Source organism: Panthera uncia, chromosome X (assembly GCF_023721935.1).
Source record: "Panthera uncia isolate 11264 chromosome X, Puncia_PCG_1.0, whole genome shotgun sequence".
NCBI lineage: Eukaryota > Metazoa > Chordata > Mammalia > Carnivora > Felidae > Panthera > Panthera uncia.
In genome coordinates this window covers 46035200-46059617 of record NC_064817.1, presented here as the reverse complement: position 1 = coordinate 46059617, position 24418 = coordinate 46035200, and the positions used below count along the sequence as shown (strand labels likewise).

General features: G+C 39.1%; 1 protein-coding gene across 3 annotated transcripts in view; it reads right to left on the bottom strand.

Annotated features, from left to right (window-relative positions):
- RRAGB (Ras related GTP binding B) overlaps nucleotides 1–24418 on the bottom strand; it is a 51154-nt gene that overhangs the window by 827 nt on the left and 25909 nt on the right. For all 3 annotated transcript variants that reach the window (XM_049644644.1, XM_049644645.1, XM_049644646.1), the window contains 2 exons: nucleotides 1800–1891; nucleotides 632–747 (listed from right to left, as the gene is read on the bottom strand). In XM_049644644.1, coding sequence (XP_049500601.1) covers nucleotides 632–747; nucleotides 1800–1891 — 208 coding nt within the window. The remainder of the gene's footprint in view (nucleotides 1–631; nucleotides 748–1799; nucleotides 1892–24418) is intronic.

Genomic DNA, 24418 nt, shown 5'->3' with positions numbered 1-24418 from the left:
AAAGCCAGTGGATCAGAGATAATTTATTTAAACTTCTGGGAACATCCTGGAAACACTGCTAGAACCTTTATTTCAGTAGTTATGAACATGGCTATTATGGCATGGAAGTACCAAATACGTCCCTTTATGCCCAGGGTACAAATATGGGAATATAGTATTTAGGAATATACAGTGACATATAAAATGATTCAGCATTTAGTAATCCAGAGCTTAGACTGATTAGTCTTTTGAAAATTTATACTATATGAAGCATAAATCATACATATGGGTTCTCTTTTCTTTAAAACCCCTAGATTTAGTACCTTGATTTCTGAAATTTCATGAAGAAAAAACAAAACACCCAGGAGTCTAAATTATTTTTAAGCTTCAAAACATAAGTTTAGTAAACAAAAAACTATTTATTACTAGTACTAAAATAGCTTTTTTATTGTGGTAAATAATACATATAACGAGAAATTTACCATTCTAACCATTTAAAAATATACAGGTCAGTGGCATTAAGTATATTCCCACTGCTGTGCAACCATCCCCACTATAAGATGTTTGTTCATTATCTAATAAAGTACTACCTCTAGGGCAATTAGTTTAAAGAATGAAGCTTTAAATGTATGTCAGCTAAGTTTGAACTTACGAATGGATGGATCAGACATCACGACCATCACATAAGTGTTGGATGTAAAGATGTCAATGAAAGCAGCAAAGTTAGAGTTCCTGACTTCCATGCTCTGGAAAGAAGCAGCTAGCTTGCTATAAGAGAAATGAGAAAAAGTAGTAAAGAACATAAAATAATAGCAATATAAAAAATTCTTACTTTGTATATTAAACATTCAATAGCATTATACCTTGATTCACCACTTCATTAAGACAGTTAATCACTAACTTCTCTTTGTTTTCCAAGGAAACTCTACTGCTAAATTTACTATGTTTTGGAAAGTGACTTAGAAAGTGGATTAGGACTTGACATTGACTGTGAAATGGGCTTAGACCTAGATCCATGTTAAAATAACAGATTACAAAAGATTTCCCTAATATTTAAGAATTTTAGGTTGAAATTTTCCTATCATTGTGATTAATAACTATTTTTGAATGTTCATTATATTGAAATTAGAGAAATGATCCCATTTCTTTAAAAACAAACAAGGTAATTATATTTGCATGCCCTTTGCGATTTCTTCTTAAAAATGTTAGCATAAACATGCCAGTAAGTCTCACAGTGTGCTAAGACATAAAAAGAGTAAACTTATACTTGTTCTATTGTCTGGGCATCAAAGTTTTACCAGGATAAGGATTTTGATTATTACATATTTACTAAATTATAATGTTCAGCCATTCCTTCTTCCTATATTCACAATGCTAAGATTCAAACCATATTTAATCAAAAGTGAGACAACATGATTAGACATTTCCAGACTGTATTCTGTACCATTCCTGAATCAGTATGTCACTATTTTAATCACTATAGTATTATAGCAAAATTTTTATTTGGTAGGGTAAATTCTCCTTTCTTCTTTTTCAAAACTCCCTTGGATATTTTCTGTTTATTTCTTCCTAAATAGTATCGAATATCTCAAAAGATTTTTCTGCTTAGATATTTTTCACATGCTTCTTCTGTATCCGTTGAGTTTGCATTAAAGGACAATGACTTTCACCTGAACCAACTGTAGGCTCCCTTAGAATTTAGCTTTCTTTTCAATTAAAAGAACTACTCTGAACACAAAGTGCAGTCTACTGTGGTTATCTGAACCTCTCAAAAGTGACAACTTTTTCCAGACATAAATAGATCACAAAAGATCTCTTACCTGCAGCTCAGCTTAAATTGCTTAATAATGTTGCTGATTTTCTCAAATCTGTGGGCATCACGCTGCTCTTTACACTGATAGTGAGAAATCACCTATGAAAAAAAGCAATACTCTTAAATATGCAAAGTAGTCATATCACCTTCTGCTACTTAATCCTCAAGTTAGACCTCTGTCAGTTTCTTGGTCACCCTGATTTTCAGGATAGACTTGGCACCCAACCTTACTGTCTCTTCTTCTCTCCCATATCCTGCCAATGTACTGCATAATTTCAACATCCCTATGGATAACCTATACAGTAGTGTTCATTTATAACTTTATTGGACATTAAAATATTATCTATTTTGGTTTCACTGCTGTTATTTCTCATTTATGTTAATTAAATGGTCATCTTATTTCAATATTTCACAGGATGTTTTTGATTTAAAAAGTACAAATTAGGGACACTTGGTTGGTCAATCGGTTAAGCATCTGACTTTGGCTCAGGTCATGATCTTGTGGTTCCTGAGTTTGAGCCCCATGTTGGGCTCTGTGCTGACAGCTCAGAGTCTGGAGCTTGCTTGGGATTCTGTGACTCCCTCTCTCTCATCCCCTCCCCCCCTCTCTCTCATCCCCTCCCCCACTCATACTCTGTCTCTTAAAAAATAAATAAATGTTAAAAGTTTTTAAAAAAGTACAAATTTAAAAAAAATAAATATTTTTAGTGGTTCTTCAGATGTACCTAATGTACTGATTTTTTAAAAGATTTTTAATGTTTATTTATTTATTTATTTTAAAGTATATTCATTTTTCACACAGAGAGAGAGAGACAGAGCATGAGTAGAGAAAGGGCAGAGAGAGAGGGAGACACAGAATCTGAAGCAGGCTCTAGGCTCTGAGCTGTCAGCACAGAGCCAGACATGGCGCTCAAACCCACAAACTGTGAGATCATGACCTGAGCCAAAGTCAGACACCTAACTGACTGAACCACTCAGGCGCCCCCCTAGTGTACTGATTCTAATGAAGGCTATACCTAAGTAGGTTTGGCATCACATTTAAAAATCTTAAGTATGCCTTGGGGTGCCTGGGTGGCTCAGTGGGTTAAGCGGCCGACTTTGGCTCAGGTCATAATCTCGCGGTCCATGAGTTCGAGCCCCGCGTCGGGCTCTGTGCTGACAGCTCAGAGCCTGGAGCCTGTTTCAGATTCTGTGTCTCCCTCTCTCTGACCCTCCCCTGTTCATGCTCTGTCTCTCCCTGTCTCAAAAATAAATAAAAAACGTTAAAAAAAATTAAAAAAAAATCTTAAGTATGCCATGAGGAGAGCCCCTGCATGTCCCTGCCCCTTTCCTATCAGTGCTCCCTACATGTTGTTAGCTGAGTGTCCCATGGGGCCTGAGGCATTTACTCTGAAACAATTAGAATGTTCAAAGCAGGCAGGAGTCACATAGATACAGAAGCCAGGAATAATGGAGTAAGACTGCAGTTCTATTCTGTTGGTTTCTGGAACTGAGGGCATAATTAAGAGGAATAGCCAGGGACATTCATATTGCAGCACTACAGGTGAAATTCTTGGACTGGTGCAAGATGGACAAGAGTAAAATTATTTGCCAAGAATGTTTTCATTACTCAAGAATCAATGTCGAATGTATTGGGTGGGATCCAGGGGAAGATGGCAGCATAGGAGGATACTGGGCTCACCTCGTCCTGCTGATCACATAGATTCCACCCACACCTGCCTAAATAACCCAGAAAACCAACAGAAGACTAGCAGAATGGACTCTCTGGAGCCAAGTGTAACCAAGAGGACTCATGGAAGAGGGGAGAAAGGGTGGAGAGGCGATGCGTGCTACACGGACTGGCAGGAGGGAGCCGGGGTGGTGGAAACGTAGCCCACCCAGCAAGGCAGAGCCCCTGAAGTCTGGCATACAAAAGCGGAGGGGCCGGACTCGGTGAGTTCTGATAGCCATCGGGACTTAACATCTGGAATGTTAAAAGTCAAAAGCCTTGCTTGGAGAGCAGGAGGGCAAGAGGACACCAGGAGGGAGAGTTGTTAAGCCCGGGAAGACAGAGCTCAGCTTGGCAGGGGAACAAAGGCGCTGGCAAGAACCATCTCCCTCTCCCATCCCCCAGCTGTAAACCCAAAAGGAACCATTTTCCATCACTGAACTTGCTTGCACTGCGCCAACACCCACAGCTAAGCTTCTGTAGATCCATCCCTACGACAGGTCTGCCTCCCTCCCAGTGCTGCAGGGCCCCTCCCACAGGGGACCACAGACAGCAAAGCAAGCTTAGCCTGCCCCTCATGCCCCTGTGCAGCTTGCAGATACACCCCAGCTAATACACCAGATCCCATCAAAGCAGCACCACAAGCCTGCAGTGTGCAAGTAGCCTGGACAGGGGCCACACCACTCCACAGTGAGTCCTTCCCCTGAGAAAGGAGAAGATAAAGGCACACACCAGTCTGACTGTGACCCCAGCAGTGGGCTGGGGACAGACATCAAATATGACTGTGGCCCCACCTACCAACACAAGTTACTCCAGACAGCACAGGGGAAGTGCCCTGCAGTTCAGTGCCACCCCAGGAAGTACCCAAAATGACTAAACGGAAGAACTCTCCTCAAAAGAAACTCTAGGAAGTAGAAACAGCTAATGAATTGATCAAAATTGACTTAAGCAATATAATGGAACAATAATTTAGAATAATCATCATAAAATTAATTGCTGGGCTTGAAAAAAGCATAGAGGACACCAAAGAATCTGTTGCTACAGAGATCAAGGGACTAAGAAATAGACATGAGGAGCTAAAAAATGCTATCAATGAGGTGCAAAATATAATGGAGGGGACCACAGCTCGTAATGAAGAGGCAGGGAGAGATTGGTGAATTAGAAGATAAAATTATGCATACATTCTTCTCCAGTGCACATGGAATGTTCTCCAGAATAGACCATATACTGGGACACAAATCAGCCCTAAGTAAGTACAAAAGGATCGAGATCATACCGTGCATATTTTCAGACCAAAATGCTATGAAACTTGAAATCAACCACAAGAAAAATTTGGAAAGGTAACAACTATTGGAGACTGAAGAACATCCTACTAAAGAATGAATGGGCTAACCAAGCAGCTAAAGAAGAAATTAAAAAGTATATGGAAGTCAATGAAAATGATAGCACCACAACCCAAAGCCTCTGGGATGCAGCAAAGGCGGTCATTAAGAGGAAAGAATACAGCAATCCAGGCCTTGCTAAAGAAGGAAAAAAGATCTCATATACACAACCTAACCTTACGCCTTAAGGAGGTGGAACAAGAAGAGCAAATAAAACCTAAAACCAGCAGAAGACAGGAAATAATAATAAAGATTAGAGCAAAAATTAATGCTATTGAAACCAAAAAAAGAGTAGAACAGATCAATGAAACCAGAAGCTGGTTCTTTGAAATAATTAACAAAATTGATAAACCAATAGCCAGTTTGATCAAGAAGAAAAAGTAAAGGACCCAAATAAATAAAATCAAGAATGAAAGAGGAGAAATCACAACCGACACAACAGAAATAAAAACAATAATAAGAGGTAGGAGGGGGAAGATGGCGGCATAGGAGGACGCTGGGCTCACCGCGCGTCCTGCTGATCACTTAGATTCCACCTGCACCTGCCTAAATAACCCAGAAAACCACCAGAGGATTAGCAGAACGGAGTCTCCGGAGCCAAGCCCAGACGAGAGGCCCACGGAAGAGGGTAGGAAGGGCAGCAAGGCGGTGCGCGCTCCACGGAATGGCGGGAGGGAGCCGGGGCAGAAGGGCAGCCTGCCGGCCAAGCAGGGCCCCCGAGTCTGGCTGGCAAAAGCGGAGGGGCCAGATGGAGTGTGTTCCGACAGCAAGCGTGACTTAGCGTCTGGGAGGTCATAAGTTAACAGCTTTGCTCGGAAAGCAGGAAGGCTGGAGGACAAAGGGAGGGAGAGCTGCTGAGCGCCCGGATGACAGAGCTCAGTTTGGTGGGGAACAAAGGCACTCGCCAGCGCCATCTCCCTCGCCCATCCCCCAGCCAAAATCCCAAAGGGAACCAGTTCCTGCCAGGGAACTCGCTCGCTCCACGCAAACACTCAACTCTGTGCTTCTGCGGAGCCAAACCTCCGGCAGCGGATCTGACTCCCTCCCGCTGCCACAGGGCCCCTCGTGAAGTGGATCACCTAAGGAGAAGCGAGCTAAGTCTGCCCCTCCTGCTTCCGTGCACCTTGCCTACCCACCCCAGCTAATACGCCAGATCCCCAGCACCACAAGCCTGGCAGTGTGCAAGTAGCCCAGATGGGACACGCCACCCCACAGTGAATCCCGCCCCTAGGAGAGGGGAAGAGAAGGCACACACCAGTCTGACTGTGGCCCCAGCGGTGGGGGCAGACATCAGGACTCACTGCGGCCCCGCCCACCAACTCCAGTTACACACCACAGCACAGGGGAAGTGCCCTGCAGGTCCACACCACTCCAGGGACTATCCAAAATGACCAAACGGAAGAATTCCCCCCAGAAGAATCTCCAGGAAATAACAACAGCTAATGAACTGATCAAAAAGGATTTAAATAATATAACAGAAAGTGAATTTAGAATAATAGTCATAAAATTAATCGCTGGGCTTGAAAACAGTATAGAGGACAGCAGAGAATCTGTTGGTACAGAGATCAAGGGACTAAGGAACAGGCACAAGGAGCTGAAAAACGCTTTAAACGAAATGCAAAACAAAATGGAAACCACGACAGTTCGGCTTGAAGAGGCAGAGGAGAGAATAGGTGAACTAGAAGATAAAGTTATGGAAAAAGAGGAAGCTGAGAAAAAGAGAGATAAAAAAATCCAGGAGTATGAGGGGAAAATTAGAGAACTAAGTGATACACTAAAAAGAAATAATATACGCATAATTGGTATCCCAGAGGAGGAAGAGAGAGGGAAAGGTGCTGAAGGGATACTTGAAGAAATAACAGCTGAGAACTTCCCTGAACTGGGGAAGGAAAAAAGCATTGAAATCCAAGAGGCACAGAGAACTCCCTTCAGAAGTAACTTGAATGGATCTTCTGCACGACATATCATAGTGAAACTGGCAAAATACAAGGATAAAGAGAAAATTCTGAAAGCAGCAAGGGATAAACGTGCCCTCACATATAAAGGGAGACCTATAAGACTCGTGACTGATCTCTCTTTTGAAACTTGGCAGGCCAGAAAGGACTGGCACGATATCTTCAGTGTGCTAAACAGAAAAAATATGCAGCCGAGAATCCTTTATCCAGCAAGTCTGTCATTTAGAATAGAAGGAGAGATAAAGGTCTTCCCAAACAAACAAAAACTGAAGGAATTTGTCACCACTAAACCAGCCCTACAAGAGATCCTAAGGGGGATCCTGGGAGACAAAGTACCAGAGACATCACTACAAGCATAAAACATACAGACATCACAATGACTCTAAACCCGTATCTTTCTATAATAACACTGAATGTAAATGGATTAAATGTGCCAACCAAAAGACATAGGGTATCCGAATGGATAAAAAAACAAGACCCATCTATTTGCTGTCTACAAGAGACTCATTTTAGACCTGAGGACACCTTTAGATTGAGAGTGAGGGGATGGAGAACTATTTATCATGCTACTGGAAACCAAAAGAAAGCTGGAGTAGCCATACTTATATCACACAAACTAGACTTTAAATTGAAGGCTGTAACAAGAGATGAAGAAGGGCATTATATGATAATTACAAGGTCTATCCATCAGGAAGAGATAACAATTATAAATGTCTATGCGCCGAATACCAGAGGCCCCAGATATATAAAACAATTACTCATAAACCTAAGCAACCTTACTGATAAGAATGTGGTAATTGCAGGAGACTTTAACACTCCACTTACAGAAATGGATAGATCATCTAGACACATGGTCAATAAAGAAACAAGGGCCCTCAATGATACATTGGATCAGATGGACTTGACAGATCTATTTAGAACTCTGCATCCCAAAGCAACACAATATACTTTCTTCTCGAGTGCACATGGAACATTCTCCAAGATAGATCATATACTGGGTCACAAAACAGCCCTTCATAAGTATACAAGAATTGAAATCATACCATGCATACTTTCAGACCACAATGCTGTGAAGCTTGAAATCAACCACAGGAAAAAGTCTGGAAAACCTCCAAAAGCGTGGAGGTTAAAGAACACCCTACTAACGAATGAGTGGGTCAACCAGGCAATTAGAGAAGAAATTAAAAAATATATGGAAACAAATGAAAATGAAAATACAACAATCCAAATGCTTTGGGACGCAGTGAAGGCAGTCCTGAGAGGAAAATACATTGCAATCCAGGCCTATCTCAAGAAACAAGAAAAATCCCAAATACAAAATCTAACAGCACACCTAAAGGAAATAGAAGCAGAACAGCAAAAACAGCCTAAACCGAGAAGAAGAAGAGAAATAATAAAGATCAGAGCAGAAATAAACAATATAGAATCTAAAAGAACTGTAGAGCAGATCAACGAAAGCAAGAGTTGGTTTTTTGAAAAAATAAACAAAATTGACAAACCTCTAGCCAGGCTTCTCAAAAAGAAAAGGGAGAGGACCCAAATAGATAAAATCATGAATGAAAATGGAATGATTACAACCAATCCCTCAGAGATACAAACAATTATCAGGGAATACTATGAAAAATTATATGCCAACAAATTGGACAACCTGGAAGAAATGGACAAATTCCTAAACACCCACACTCTTCCAAAACTCAATCAGGAGGAAATAGAAAGCTTGAACAGACCCATGACCAGCGAAGAAACTGAATTGGTTATCAAAAATCTCCCAACAAATAAGAGTCCAGGACCAGATGGCTTCCGAGGGGAGTTCTACCAGACGTTTAAAGCAGAGATAATACCTATCCTTCTCAACCTATTCCAAGAAATAGAAAGGGAAGGAAAACTTCCATACTCATTCTATGAAGCCAGTATTACTTGGATTCCTAAACCAGACAGAGACCCAGTAAAAAAAGAGAACTACAGGCCAATATCCCTGATGAATATGGATGCAAAAATTCTCAATAAGATACTACCAAATCGAATTCAACGGCATATAAAAAGAATTATTCACCATGATCAAGTGGGATTCATTCCTGGGATGCAGGGCTGGTTCAACATTTGCAAATCAATCAACGTGATACATCACATTAACAAAAAAAAAAAGAGAAGAACCATATGATCCTGTCAATCGATGCAGAAAAGGCCTTTGACAAAATCCAGCACCATTTCTTAATAAAAACCCTTGAGAAAGTCGGGATAGAAGGAACATACTTAAATATCATAAAAGCCATTTATGAAAAGCCCACAGCTAACATCATCCTCAATGGGGAAAAACTGAGAGCTTTTTCCCTGAGATCAGGAACATGACAGGGATGCCCACTCTCACCGCTGTTGTTTAACATAGTGCTGGAAGTTCTAGCATCAGCAATCAGACAACAAAAGGAAATCAAAGGCATCAAAATTGGCAAAGACGAAGTCAAGCTTTCGCTTTTTGCAGATGACATGATATTATACATGGAAAATCCGATAGACTCCACCAAAAGTCTGCTAGAACTGATACATGAATTCAGCAAAGTTGCAGGATACAAAATCAATGTACAGAAATCAGTTGCATTCTTATACACTAACAATGAAGCAACAGAAAGACAAATGAAGAAACTGATCCCATTCACAATTGCACCAAGAAGCATAAAATACCTAGGAATAAATATAACCAAAGATGTAACAGATCTGTACGCTGAAAAGTATAGAAAGCTTATGCAGGTAATTGAAGAAGATATAAAGAAATGGAAAGACATTCCCTGCTCATGGATTGGAAGAATAAATTTTGTCAAAATGTCAATACTACCCAAAGCTATCTACACATTCAATGCAATCCCAATCAAAATTGCACCAGCATTCTTCTCGAAACTAGAACAAGCAATCCTAAAATTCATATGGAACCACAAAAGGCCCCGAATAGCCAAAGTAATTTTGAAGAAGAAGACCCAAGCAGGAGGCATCACAATCCCAGACTTTAGCCTCTACTACAAGCTGTCATCATCAAGACAGCATGGTGTTGGCACAAAAACAGACACATAGACCAATGGAATAGAATAGAAACCCCAGAACTAGACCCACAAACGTATAGCCAACTCATCTTTGACAAAGCAGGAAAGAACATCCAATGGAAAAAAGACAGTCTCTTTAACAAATGGTGCTGAGAGAACTGGACAGCAACATGCAGAAGGTTGAAACTAGACCACTTTCTCACACCATTCACAAAAATAAACTCAAAATGGATAAAGGACCTGAATGTGAGACAGGAAACCATCAAAACCCTAGAGGACAAAGCAGGAAAAGACCTCTCTGACCTCAGCCGTAGCAATCTCTTACTCGACACATCCCCAAAGGCAAGGGAATTAAAAGAAAAAATGAATTACTGGGACCTTATGAAGGTAAAAAGCTTCTGCACAGCAAAGGAAACAACCAACAAAACTAAAAGACAACCAACGGAATGGGAATAGACATTTGCTAATGACATATCGGATAAAGGGCTAGTATCCAAAATCTATAAAGATCTCACCAAACTCCACACCCAAAAATCAAATAACCCAGTGAAGAAATGGGCAGAAAACATGAATAGACACTTCTCTAAAGAAGACATCCGGATGGCCAACAGGCACATGAAAAGATCTTCAACGTCGCTCCTTATCAGGGAAATACCAATCAAAACCACACTCAGATATCACCTCACACCAGTCAGAGTGGCCAAAATGAAGAAATCAGGAGACTATAGATGCTGGAGTGGATGTGGAGAAACGGGAACCTTCTTGCACTGTTGGTGGGAATGCAAATTGGCACAGCAACTCTGGAAAGCAGTGTGGCGGTTCCTCAGAAAATGAAAAATAGACCTACCCTATGACCCAGCAATAGCACTGCTAGGAATTTACCCAAGGGATACAGGAGTACTGATGCATAGGGGCACTTGTACCCCAATGTTTATAGCAGCACTCTCAACAATAGGCAAATTATGGAAAGAGCCTAAATGTCCATCAACTGATGAATGGATAAAGAAATTGTGGTTTATATACACAATGGAATACTACATGGCAATGAGAAAGAATGAAATATGTCCTTTTGTAGCAACGTGGATGGAACTGGAGAGTGTGATGCTAAGTGAAATAAGCCATACAGAGAAAGACAGATACCATATGGTTTCACTCTTATGTGGATCCTGAGAAACTTAACAGAAACCCATGGGGGAGGGGAAGGAAAAAAAAAAAAGAGGTTAGAGAGGGAGAGAGCCAAAGCATAAGAGACTGTTAAAAACTGAGAACAAACTGAGGGTTGATGGGGGGTGGGAGGGAGGGGAGGGTGGGGGATGGGTATTGAGGAGGGCACCTTTTGGGATGAACACTGGGTGTTGTATGGAAACCAATTTGACAATAAATTTCATATATTGGGAAAAAAAACAATAATAAGAGAATATTATGAGCCATTATATGGCAACAAAATTGGAAATCTGGGAGAAATGGACAAATTCCTAGAAACATACACTACCAAAACTGAAACAGGAAGAAAGAAAAAAATTGAACAGACCCATAACCCGTAAGGAAATCGAATTAGTAATAAAAAATCTGACAAAAAACAAGAGTCCAGGGCCAGATGGCTTTCCAAGGAAATTCTACCAAACATTTAAGGAAGATTTAACACTTATTCTCTTGAAACTGTTCCAAAAAATAGAATGGAAGGAAAATATCCAAACTCTTTCTATGAAGCTAGCATTACCTTGATTCCAAAACCAGACACAGACCCCACTAAAAAGGAGAATTATCGACCAATTTCGCTGATGAACATGGATGCAAAAATCCTCAACAAGATATTAGCCAACCGGATCCAACAATACATTAAAAAATTATTCATCACGACCAAGTGGGATTTATACTTGGGATGCAGGGCTGGTTCAATATCCTCAAAACATTTAATGTGACTCATCACATCAATAAAAGAAAGGACAGGAAGCATATGATCCTCTCAATAGATGCAGAGACAGCATTTGACAAAATACAGCATCCTTTCTTGATAAAAACCCTCAAGAAAGTAGGGATAGAAGGAGGATACCTCGAGATCATAAAAGCCATATACAAGCAACCCAATGCTAATACATTGTCAATGGGGAAAAACTGAGAGCTTTCCCCCTAAGGTCAGGAACAAGACAGGGACAGCCGCTCTCGCCACTGGTATTCAACATAGTATTGGAAGTCTTAGCCTCTGCAATCACACAACACAAAGAAATAAAAGGTATCCAAATCGACCAGGAGGAAGTCAAACTTTCACTCTTCACAGGTGACATGATACTCTATATGGAAAACCCAAAAGATTCCACCAAAAAACAGCTAGAACTGATTCATAAATTCAGCAACGTTGCAGGATATAAAATCAATGCACAGAAATCGGTTGCATTCCTATACACCAACAATGAAGCGACAGAAGGAGAAATCAAGGAATCAATCCCATTTACACTTGCACCAAAAACCATAAATTACCTAGGAAGAAATCTAACAAAAGAGATGAAAAATCTATACACTGAAAACTATAGAAAGCAGATGAAAGAAACTGAAGAAGACACAAAGAAATGGAAAAAGATTCCATCCTCCTGAATAGGAAGAACAAATATTGTTAAAGTCTCGATACTACCCAAAGCAATCTACATACTCAATGCGATCCCTATCAAAGTAACACCAGTATTCTTCACAGAACTAGAATAAATAATCCCAAAATTTGTATGGAACCAGAAAAGACCCCAAATAGTCAAAGCAATCTTGAAAAAGAAAACCAAAGCAGGACGCATCAAAATCCCAGACTTCAAGCTACACCACAAAGCTGTAATCATCAAGACAGTATGGTACTGACACAAGAACAGACACTCAGATCAATGGAATAGAATAGAGAACCCAGAAATGGACTCACAAATGCATGGGCAACTAATCTTTGACAAAGCAGGAAAGAATATCCAATGGAATAAAGACAGTCTTTTCAGCAAGTAGTGCTGGGAAAACTGGACACCGACATGCAGAAGAATGAACCTGGACCACTTTCTTACACCATACACAAAAATAAATTCAAAGTGGATGAAAGACCTCAATGTAAGACAGGAAGCAATCAAAATCCTTGAGGAGAAAGCAGGCAAAACCCTGTTTGATCTTGCCCGCAGCAATTTATTACTCAAGACATCTCTGGAGGCAAGAAAAACCAAAGCAAAAATGAACTACTGGGACCTAATCAAAATAACAAGCTTCTGCACAGCAAAGGACACAATCAGCAAAACTAAAAGGCAACCGACAAAATGGGAGAAGATATTGGCAAATGACATATCAGATAAAGGGTTAGTATCCAAAATCTACAAAGAACTTATCAAACTCAACAACCAAAAAACAAATAATCCATTGAAGAAATGGGTGAAAGACATGAATAGACACTTCTCCAAAGAAGACATAGAAATGGCCAGCTGACACATGAAACAATGCTCCACATCTCTCATCATCAGGGAAATACAAATCAAAACCACAATGATATACCACCTTACAACTGTCAGAATGGCTAATATTAACAACTCAGGCAACAACAGATGTTGGTAAGGACACGGAGAAAGAGGATCTCTTTTGCATTGTTGCTGGGAATGCAAGCTGGTGCAGCCACTAAGTATGGAGGTTTCTCAAAAAACTATAAATAGAACTACCCTACGACCCAGCAATTGCACTACTAGGCATTTATCCAAGGGATACAGGTGTGCTGTTTCGAAGCAACACATGCACCCCCATGTTTATAGCAGCACTATCAACAATAGCCAAAGTATGGAAAGAGCCCAAAAGTCCATCGATGGATGAATGGATAAAGAAGATGTGGTATATATATACAATGGACTATTACTCGGCCATCAAAAAGAATGAAATCTTGCCATGTGCAACTACATGGATGGAACTGGAGGGTATTATGCTAAGTGAAATTAGTCAGAGAAAGACAAAACTCATATGACTTCACTCATATGAGGACTTTGAGAGACAAAACAGATGAACATAAGGAAAGGGAAACAAAAATAATATAAAAACATGGAGGGGGACAGAACAGAAGAAACTCATAAATATGGAAAACAAACTGAGGGTAGCTGGAGGGATTGTGGGAGGGGGCATGGGCTAAATGAGAAAAAAGGGAATCTACTGAAATCATTGCTTCACTATATACTAACTAATTTGGATGTAAATTTTAAAAAATAAAAAATAAAATTAAATTAAAAAAAAGAAGATAAAATTATGGAAAAAAAGAAGCTGAGACAAATAGAGATAAAAAAAAATCCAGGAGTATGAAGGGAGAATTAGAGAACTAAGTGATGCAATAAAAGGGAACAATATCCGTATCATAGGAATTCCAGAAGAGGAAGAGAGAGAGAAAGGGGCTGAAGATGTACTTGAACAAATCATAGTTGAGAACTTCCCTGATCTGGAGAAGGAAAAAGGCATTGAAATCCAAGAGGCACAGAGAACTCCCTTCAGACATCACTTGAATCAATCTTCTGCAGGACATATCATAGTGAAACTGGAAAAATGCAAGGAAAGAAAAAATTCGGAAAGCAGCTAGGGATAAACATGCTCTAACTTATAAAGGGAGACGCATAAGACTACTGGCAGACCTATTGAAACTTGGCAGGCAGAAAGGAATGGCAGGAAATCTTCAATGTGATGAACAGAAAAAATATACAGCTGAGAATCCATTATCCAGCAAGTCTTTCATTCAGGATAGGAGAGATAAAGGTCTTCCCAACAAACAAAAACTGAAGGAATTCATCACCACTAAACCAGCCCTACAAGAGATCCTAAGGGGGACTCTGAGTGAAATGTTGCAAGGACCACACTACAAGCATGAAACCTACAGACATCACAATGACTCTAAACCCATATCTTTCTATAATAACACTGAATGTAAATGGACTAAATACGCCAACCAAAAGACATAGGGTATCAGAATGGATAAAAAAACAAGACCCATCTATTTGCTGTCTACAAGAGACTCATTTTATTTATTTTTTTTTCAAAGAAAGGCAGACTGCCACGTGCAGCGCCTCATTTGGATGTGTCTGGAGTCTTGGAAGCTTGACTACCCTACGTTCTCCTACAAATGGACCTTGAGAGCTTGTTTGGAGGTTCTAGCAGGGGAGCGCAGCTACTCGTATACCCTTGACCGAAGAACGGTCCTCCTCTATCGGGAAAGGTCGTCCTCTTTGACCGAGCACGCAGCTTCGGGAGGGACACACATGGAGCGGTGAGGGAGGAAGGGGACACCCGCCTAGCCAGCCAGATCAGCCGAATCAACCCTGGCAATCAATGGGGTGACAGATATCATAGCAAGATCGCCCTCACATCCTACAAGAGACTCATTTTAAAACTGAGGACACCTTCAGATTGAAAGTGAGGGGATGGAGAACTATCTATCATGCTACTGGAAGTCAAAAGAAAGCTGGAGTAGCCATACTTATATCAGACAAACTAGACTTTAAATTAAAGGTTGTAACAAGAGATGAAGAAGGGCATTATATAACAATTACAGGGACTATCCATCAGGAAGAGGTTACAATTATAAATGTCTATGCGCCAAACACAGGAGCCCCCAAATATATAAAAGAATTAATCACAAACATAAGGAACCTTATTGATAAGAATGTGGTAATTGCAGGGGACTTTAATACTCCACTTAAAACAATGGATAGATCATCTAAACACAGGATCAAGAAAGAAACAAGGGCCCTGAATGATACATTTGATCAGATGGACTTGACGGATATATTTAGAACCCTGCATCCCAAAGCAACAGAATATACTTTCTTCTCGAGTGCACATGGAACATTCTCCAAGACAGATCACGTACTGGGTCACAACACACCCCTTCATAAGTATAAAAGAATTGAGAACATACCATGCACACTTTCAGACGACAATGCTATGAAGCTTAATATCAACCACAGGAAAAAGTCTGGAAAACCTCGAAAAGCATGGAGGTTAAAGAACACCCTACTAAAGAAGGAACGGGTCAAGCAGGCAATTAGAAAAGAAATTAAAAAATATATGGAAACAAACGAAAATGAAAATACAACAATCCAAACGCTTTGGGAGGCAGCAAAGGCAGTCCTGAGAGGAAAATACATTGCAATCCAGGCCTATCTCAAGAAACAAGAAAAATCCCAAATAAAAATCTAACAGCACACCTAAAGGAAACAAGCAGAACAGCAAAGACACCCCAAACTCAGAGAAGAGAAATAATAAAGATCAGAGCAGAAATAAACAATACAGAATCGAAAAAAAATGTAGAGGAGATCAATGAAAACAAGTTTGGTTTTTTGAAAAAATAAACAAAACTGATAAACCTCTAGTCAAGCTTCTTAAAAAGAAAAGGGAGATGACCCAAATAGATAAAATCATGAATGAAAATGGAATTATTACAACCAATCCCTCAGAGATACAAGCAATTATCAGGGAATACTATGAAAACTTATATGCCAACAAATTGGACAGCCTGGAAGAAATGGACAAATTCCTAAGCACCCACACACTTCCAAATCTCAAACAGGAAGAAAGAGAAAATGTGAATAGATCCATAAGCAGCAAAGAAATTGAATCAGTTATCAAAAACCTCCTGACAAATAAGAGTCCAGGACCAGACGGCTTCCCTGGGGAATTCTACCAGACATCTATTTTTATTTTTTTTAAATGTTTTATTTATTTTTGAGACAGAGAGAGACAGAGCATGAATGGGGGAGGGTCAGAGAGAGGGAGACACAGAATCCGAAACAGGCTCCAGGCTCCGAGCTGTCAGCACAGAGCCCGACGCGGGGCTCGAACTCACAGACCGCGAGATCATGACCTGAGCCGAAGTCGGCCGCTTAACCGACTGAGCCACCCAGGCGCCCCTCTACCAGACATTTAAAGCAGAGATAATACCTAGCCTTCTCAAGCTGTTCCAAAAAAATAGAAAGGGAAGGAAAACGTCCAGACTCCTTCTATGAAGCCAGCATTACTTTGATTCCTAAATCAGACAGAGACCCAGCAAAAAAAAAAAAAAAAAAAAAGAACTACAGGCCAATATCCCTGATGAATATGGATGCAAAAATTCTCAACAAGATACCAGAAAATTGAATTCAGCAGCATATAAAAAGAATTATTCACCATGATCAAGTGGGATTCATTCCTGGGCTGCAGCGCTGGTTCAACCTTCACAAATCAATCAAGGTGATACACCGTATTAATAAAAGAAAGGATATATGATCCTGTCATTCGATGAAGATATAGCATTTGACCAAATTCAGCATACTTTCTTAATAAAATCCCTCGAGAAAGTCGGGATAGAAGGAACATACTTAAACATCATAAAAGCCGTTTATGAAAAGCCCACAGCTATTATCATCCTCAATGGGGAAAAACTGAGAGCTTTTCCCCTGAGATCACGAACACAACAGGGTTGTCCACTCTCACCGCTGTTGTTTCACATAGGGTTAGAAGTGCTAGCATCAGCAATCCGGCAACAAAAGGAAATCAAAGGCATCAAAATTGGCAAAGATGAAGTCAAGCTTTTACTTTTTGCAGATGACATGATATTATACATGGAAAACCTGACAGACTCCACCAAAAGTCTGGTAGAATGGATACATGAATTCAGCAAAGTCGCACGATACAAAATTAATGTACAGAAATCAGTTGCATTCTTATACACTAACAATGAGGCAACAGAAAGACAAATAAAGAAACTGATACCATTCACAATTGTACCAAGAAACATAAAATACTTAGGAATAACCCTAACCAAAGATGTAAAAGATCTGTATGTTGAAAACTATAGAAAGCTTATGAAGGAAATTGAAGAAGATAGAAAGAAATGGAAAAATATTCCATGCTCATGGATTAGAAGAATATTGTTTTAAAATGTCAATACTGCCCAAAGCTATCTACACATTCAATGCAATCCCAATCAAAATTGCACCAGCATTCTTCTCGAAGTTAGAACAAGCAATTCTAAAATTTGTATGGAACAACAAAAGACCCATCATAGCCAAAGTAATATTGAAGAAGAAGACCAAAGCAGGAGGCATCACAATCCCAGACTTTAGCCTCTACTACAAAGCTGTAATCATCAAGATAGCATGGTATTGGCGCAAAAAGAGACACATAGACCAATGGAATAGAATAGAAACCCCAGAACTAGACCCACAAACGTATGGCCAACTAATCTTTGACAAAGCAGGAAAGAATATCCAATGGAAAAAAAAACAGTGTCTTTAACAAATGGTGTTGGGAGAGCTGGACAGCAACATGCAGAAGGATGAAACGAGACTACTTTCTTACACCATTCACAAAAGTAAACTCAAAATGGATAAATGACCTGAATGTGAGACAGGAAACCATCAAAACCCTAGAGGAGAAAGCAGGATAAAACCTCTCTGACCTTAGCTACAGCAATTTCTTACTTAACACATCCCCAAAGGCAAGGGAATTAAAAGCAAAAATGAACTATTGGGACTTCATCAAGATAAAAAGCTTTTGCACAGCAAAGGAAACAATCAACAAAACTAAAAGGCAACCAATGGAATGGGAAAAGATATTTGCAAATGACATATCGGACAAAGGGCTAGTATCCAAAATCTATAAAGTAGTCAACAAACTCCACACCCGAAAAACAAATAATCCAGTGAAGAAATGGGCAGAAAATATGAATAGACACTTTTCCAAAGAAGACATCCAGATGGCCAACAGGCGCATGAAAAGATGCTCAACGTCACTCCTCATCAGGGAAATACAAATCAATACCACACTCAGAAACCACCTCACGCCAGTCAGACTGGCTAAAATTAACAAATCAGGAGACTATAGATGCTGAAGAAGATGTGGAGAAACGGGAAACCTCTTGCACTGTTGGTGGGAATGAAAACTGGTGCAGCTGCTCTGGAAAACAGTGTGGAGGTTCCTCAAAAAATTAAATATAGATCTACCCTATGACCCAGAAATAGCACTGCTAGGAATTTACCCAAGGGATACAGGAGTGCTGATGTGTAGGGGTACTTGTACTCCAATGTTTATAGCAGCACTTTCAACAGTAGCCAAATTATGGAAGGAGCCTAAATGTCCATCAACTGATGAATGGATAAAGAAATTGTGGTTTATATAAACAATGGAATACTATGTGTCAATGAGAAAGAATGAAATATGGCCTTTTGTAGCAACCTGGATGGAACTGGAGAGTGTTATGCTAAGTGAAATAAGTCATACAGAGAAAGATAGATACCATATGTTTTCACTCTTATGTGGATCCTGAGAAACTTAACAGAAGACCATGGGGGAGGGGAAGGAAAAAAAAAAAAACAGGTTAGAGAGGGAGGGAGCCAAAACAGAAGAGACTCTTAAAATCTGAGAACAAACTGAGGGTTGAGGGGGGGGGGGAGGGAGGGGAGGGCACGTGAGGGGTATTGAGGAGGATATCTGTTGGGATGAGCACTGGGTGTTGTATGGAAACCAGTTTGAGAATAAATCTCATATTAAAAAAAAAGAATGAATGTCATTATTCAAATATGATCTGATACTTTTATAGTTCCAACCACGAACAATGCTGACTGGTGATGCAGCAGAATTATTACCATGACCCACCAGCTAGCATGTAGGAAACCAAAGTCTTTGGGTTCCAGAAAGAGTATGGTTGCAAAGCTGAAACTTAAAGGAATTGATGGAAGGGAACCACCAGAATTGGAGACTGTGGCTTAATTTGAGTCAGCATAAGAAATCTCACACAGCTTAGACATGGACAGGACTGACACCGATAGCTCTTTCCCATTTCTGTGCATGGTGGTACATGGCCAGTTTTAGTTTGTGGAGCAATTTGCCTGGTTAATTTCAATAACAAACAAGGCTCTGGCATGCTAACTAGTTACAGGCTTCCTATGCTAGGATCACCCAAACACATAGAGCAGTTAATAACAAACATAAAGGAATTAATCGATAATAATACAATAATAGTAGGGGACTTTACAGACACTTACATCAATGGACAGATCATTTAAACAGAAAATCAACAAGGAAACAATGGCTTTCAAAGACATAATGGAACACATGGATTTAATAGATATATTCAGAACATTCCATCCTAAAACAAGAGAATATACATTCTTCTCAAGCCCACAAAACAAACCTCAACAAATTCAATATCGAAATCACGGCACGCATATTTTCTGACTACAACATTATGAAACTATAAGACAAGCATAAGAAATAGTTGGCAAAGACTACAAATACAAGGAGATAAAGAACATGCTACTAAACAATAAATGGATCAACCAGAAAATCAAAGAAGAAATAAAGTACATGGAAACAAATGAAAACAAGGGTCCAAAACCTATCAGATGCAACAAAACCAGTTCGAGAAGGAAGTTTAACAAGCCTACCTCAAGAAGCAAGAAAAATCTCAAACAAGCTAACTCTACATCAAAAGGAGGTAGAGAAGAAAAACAAACAAGACCTAAACCAGCAGAAGGAAGGAAATAATAAAGATCAGAGCAGAAATAAATGATGGAGAAAATTAAAAAATCAATAGAACAGATTAATGAAACCAGGAGCTGATTCTTCGAAAAAATAAAATTGGTAAGCCTCTAAGCTGTCTGATCAAGACAAAAGGAAAAAAGACCCAAATAAATAAAATAAGACAGGAGAAATAACAACCAACCATATAAAAAAGCATAAGAGAATATTATGAAAAACTATATGCCAACAAATTGGACAGCCTAGAAGAAATGGATATATTCCTAGAAACATATAAACTACCAAAACTGAAACAGGAAGAAATAAAAAACTTGAACAGACTGATAACCAGCAAAGAAACTGAATTAGAAATCAAAACTTGGGGCACTGGGTGGCTGAGTCAGTTAAGCATCCAACTTAGGCTCAGGGCATGATCTCATCGTCTGTGAGTTTGAGCCCCGAATCAGGCTCCGTGCCAACAGCTCAGAGCCTGGAGCCTGGTTCTGATTCTGATTCTGTGTCTCCCTCTCTCTCTGCTCCTCCCCTGCTGGGTGCTCTCGCTCTTGCTCGCTCTCTCTCTCTCAAAAATAAAAAAGAAAAAGATAAACAAAAAAAAAAAAAAAAAAAAAAAAAGAAATCACAACTCTCCCAACAGATAAAAGTCCAGGGCTAGATAGCTTCACAGGCAAATTCCACTAACCATTTAAAGAATTTCAAAAAATAGAAGAGGAAGGAAAACTTCCAAATTCATTCTTTGAGGTCAATATTACCCTGATACCAAAACCATATAAAGACACCACTAAAAAAGAGAACTACAGGTCAATATCCCTGATGAACATAGATGCAAAAATTACCAACAAAATACCAGCAAACTGAATTCAACAATAAATTAAAAAAATCATTCACCACAATCAAGTAGGATTTACTCATGGGTTGCAAAACTAGTCCAATATTTGCAAATTAATTAAGATGATGCATCACATCAATTAGAGAAAAGGTAAGAACTATATGATCATTTCAATAGATGCAGAAAAAGCATTTGACAAAGTACAGCTTCCATTCATGATAAAAACCCTCAACAAAGTAGGTTTATAGAGAACACACCTGAACATAATAAAGGCCATATATGAAATACCCATAGCTAATGTCATCCTTAATGGGGAAAAACAGAGTATTCCCCCTAAGGTCAGGAACAAGACAAGGATGTACACTGGCACCACTTTTATTCAACATAGCACTGGAAGTCCTAGCCACAGCAGTCAGACAACAAAAAGAAATAAAAGACATCCAAATTGGTAAGAAATAAAATATTCATGATTGGCAGAGGACATTATACTACATATAGAAAACCCAAAAGGTTCCACCCCAAAACTGCTAGAACTAATAAATTCATTAAAGTCACAGGATACAATATCAGTGTAGAGAAATCTGTTGCACTTCTATACACCAATAATCAAGCAGCAGAAAGAGAAATTACAAAAACAATACCATTTACAACTGCAACAAAAATAAGATGCCTAGGAATAAACCTAACCAAAGAGGTGAATGACCTGTACTCTAAAATTATAAAACACTGATGAAAGAAATTAAAGATGACACAAAGGAATGTAAAGACATTCCAATCTCATGGATAGGAAGAACAATGTTAAAATGTCTATACCACCCAATACAAGCTATACATTTAATGTAACCCCTATCAAAATACCACTAGCTTCACAGAACTAGAAAAAACCTAAATGTGAGGCGTGTTAACCATCAAAATCCTAGAAGAGAACACAGGCAGTAGCTTCTTTGACAATGGCAAACTTGTCTCTAGATATGTTTCCTGAGGCAAGGAAGACAAAAGCAAAAATAAACTATTGGGATTATGGCAACATTAAAAGCTTCTGCACAGCAAACGAAACAAGCAACAAAACCAAAAGGCAACCTTTGGAATGGGAGGAGATATTTGCAAATGACATATCTGATAAAGAGTTAGTATCTAAAATATATAAAGAACTTCTATAACTCAACACCCAAAAAAGGAATAATCCAGTTAAAAAAATGGGCAGAAGATATGAATAGACGTTTTTCCAAAGACAACATATAGATGGGCAACAGACCCATGAAAAGATGCTCAACGTTACTCATTATCAGAGAAATGCAAATCAAAACTACAATGAGATATCACTTCACACCTGTCAGAATGGCTCAAATCAACAACATAAAAAACAACAGGTGGTGGTGAGGATGTAGATGAAAAGGAACCCTCTTGCACTATTGGTGGGAATGCAAACTGGTGCAGCCACTCTGGAAAACAGTGTGGAGGTTCCTCAAAAAATTAACAGTAGAACTACCTTAAGATCCAGCAATTGCACTACTGGGTATTTATCCAAATAATACAAGAACACTAATTCAAAGGGATACAGACACACACCCTATGTTTACAGCAGCATTGTTTACAATAGTGAAGATATGGAAGCAGCCCAAAGTGTCTATCAATCGATGAATGGATAATAACATGTACACACACACACACACACACGCACATGCACACACACACAGTAGATATTACTCAACTATAAAAAAGAATGAAATCTTGCCATCTGCAATGAAGTGGATGGAGTTGGAGAGTACTATGCTAAGCGAAGTAAATCAGTCAGGGAAAGATAAATACCATATGATTTCACTCATATGTGAAATTTAAGAAATAGAACAAACAAAGGGGAAAAAAGGACAGCATGAGAGAGTGACAAATCAAGAAACATACTTTTAATTAACAGAACTGATAGTTTCTAGAGGCCAGGTGGTTGGGGGATATAGAGGATGATGATTAAGGAGTACACTTGTGATGATGGGCACAGGGTGATGTATGGAATTGTCGAATCACTATATTGTATATCTGAAACTAATAATAACACTATATGTTAACTAGAATTAAAATAATTTTTTAATTGTAAATTAAATATATAAAAAACAATGAAAATCTTAACTAAAGGATTCCAACCTCTAAGGATTTACTATTTATAAATGAACTTATTCATTATGAACACTCACATCAGCTGAAAATACTTCTACCACTTTCAGATTTTAATAAAACCATGTATTTTTATAGGCTGAATATTTAGATATAAAGTTTCTAGTAGGAAGCAAAAATGAGTTGCTCACCAGAAGAAAATTCACAGGGCAATTTACTGAAACCATGTGAACCTTCGAAAGGTAATTCCTAGACCAATGGTGGAACAGGTTCCCCTTGCTTGACTTCAACTCACTCAGTGAAAATGGTTGATCACAACTAAACTTGGTCTTCAAGAGAAACCAAAGCCACCTGTTACTGTTAGTGAGAAAGAGGGAACTTATATAAGGTTAACCTCTATGATCATATGTGGTGGATAAGGCAGGAGAATACTGCTGAAAGCAGGATTCTGCCATGCCAATGTGTATCAAGATGGTAAGAATAGCTCACTTGTTTGTTGCTATTCACACTAGAAGCAAGAGGTTGCAGGGTAGTAAAACTGCAAGCAAGTGACTCCTGCCAGTGAGCTGAAGCAGAAAGTCACTCTAGTTAGAACTCCTTGCGGCAGCTGTACCACCTAGCAGGATAGATGACTCAGAAACTACAGTTACAAATAATGTTTCCACAAAGGATGGAGTAGGAAAAATTACAGTACACATTCTCTGCCCTCTGTTGCTGTAATAACAAAAAGAACCTACTTTTTATAGTATGACAACTATATGGTAAGCTTTGTATTAGGGCTTAACATTGCCTTGTGCCATTTATTCCATACAATAAACTTATGATATAGATGTATTATCTCCATTTTATAGAAGGGAAACCAAGCTCAGATAGATTTAGAAATGTGTTTTAAAATCATCAGGCATTGGTAGAGCTCAGTAACCAATTATTTACTGTGAGTTGCTCTTAGAATTATATTTATTAAACTGATCAGCAATTATATGCAGTGTTTTATGACATCCTTAATTAGCTTCTGTTACTGTTCTTTAAAATTTTACTTATAAATATAATACTGCAACCCCCTTAAGGCCATACACACAGTAGGCTCTATAGTTAAGCTGAATTTATATGAGAA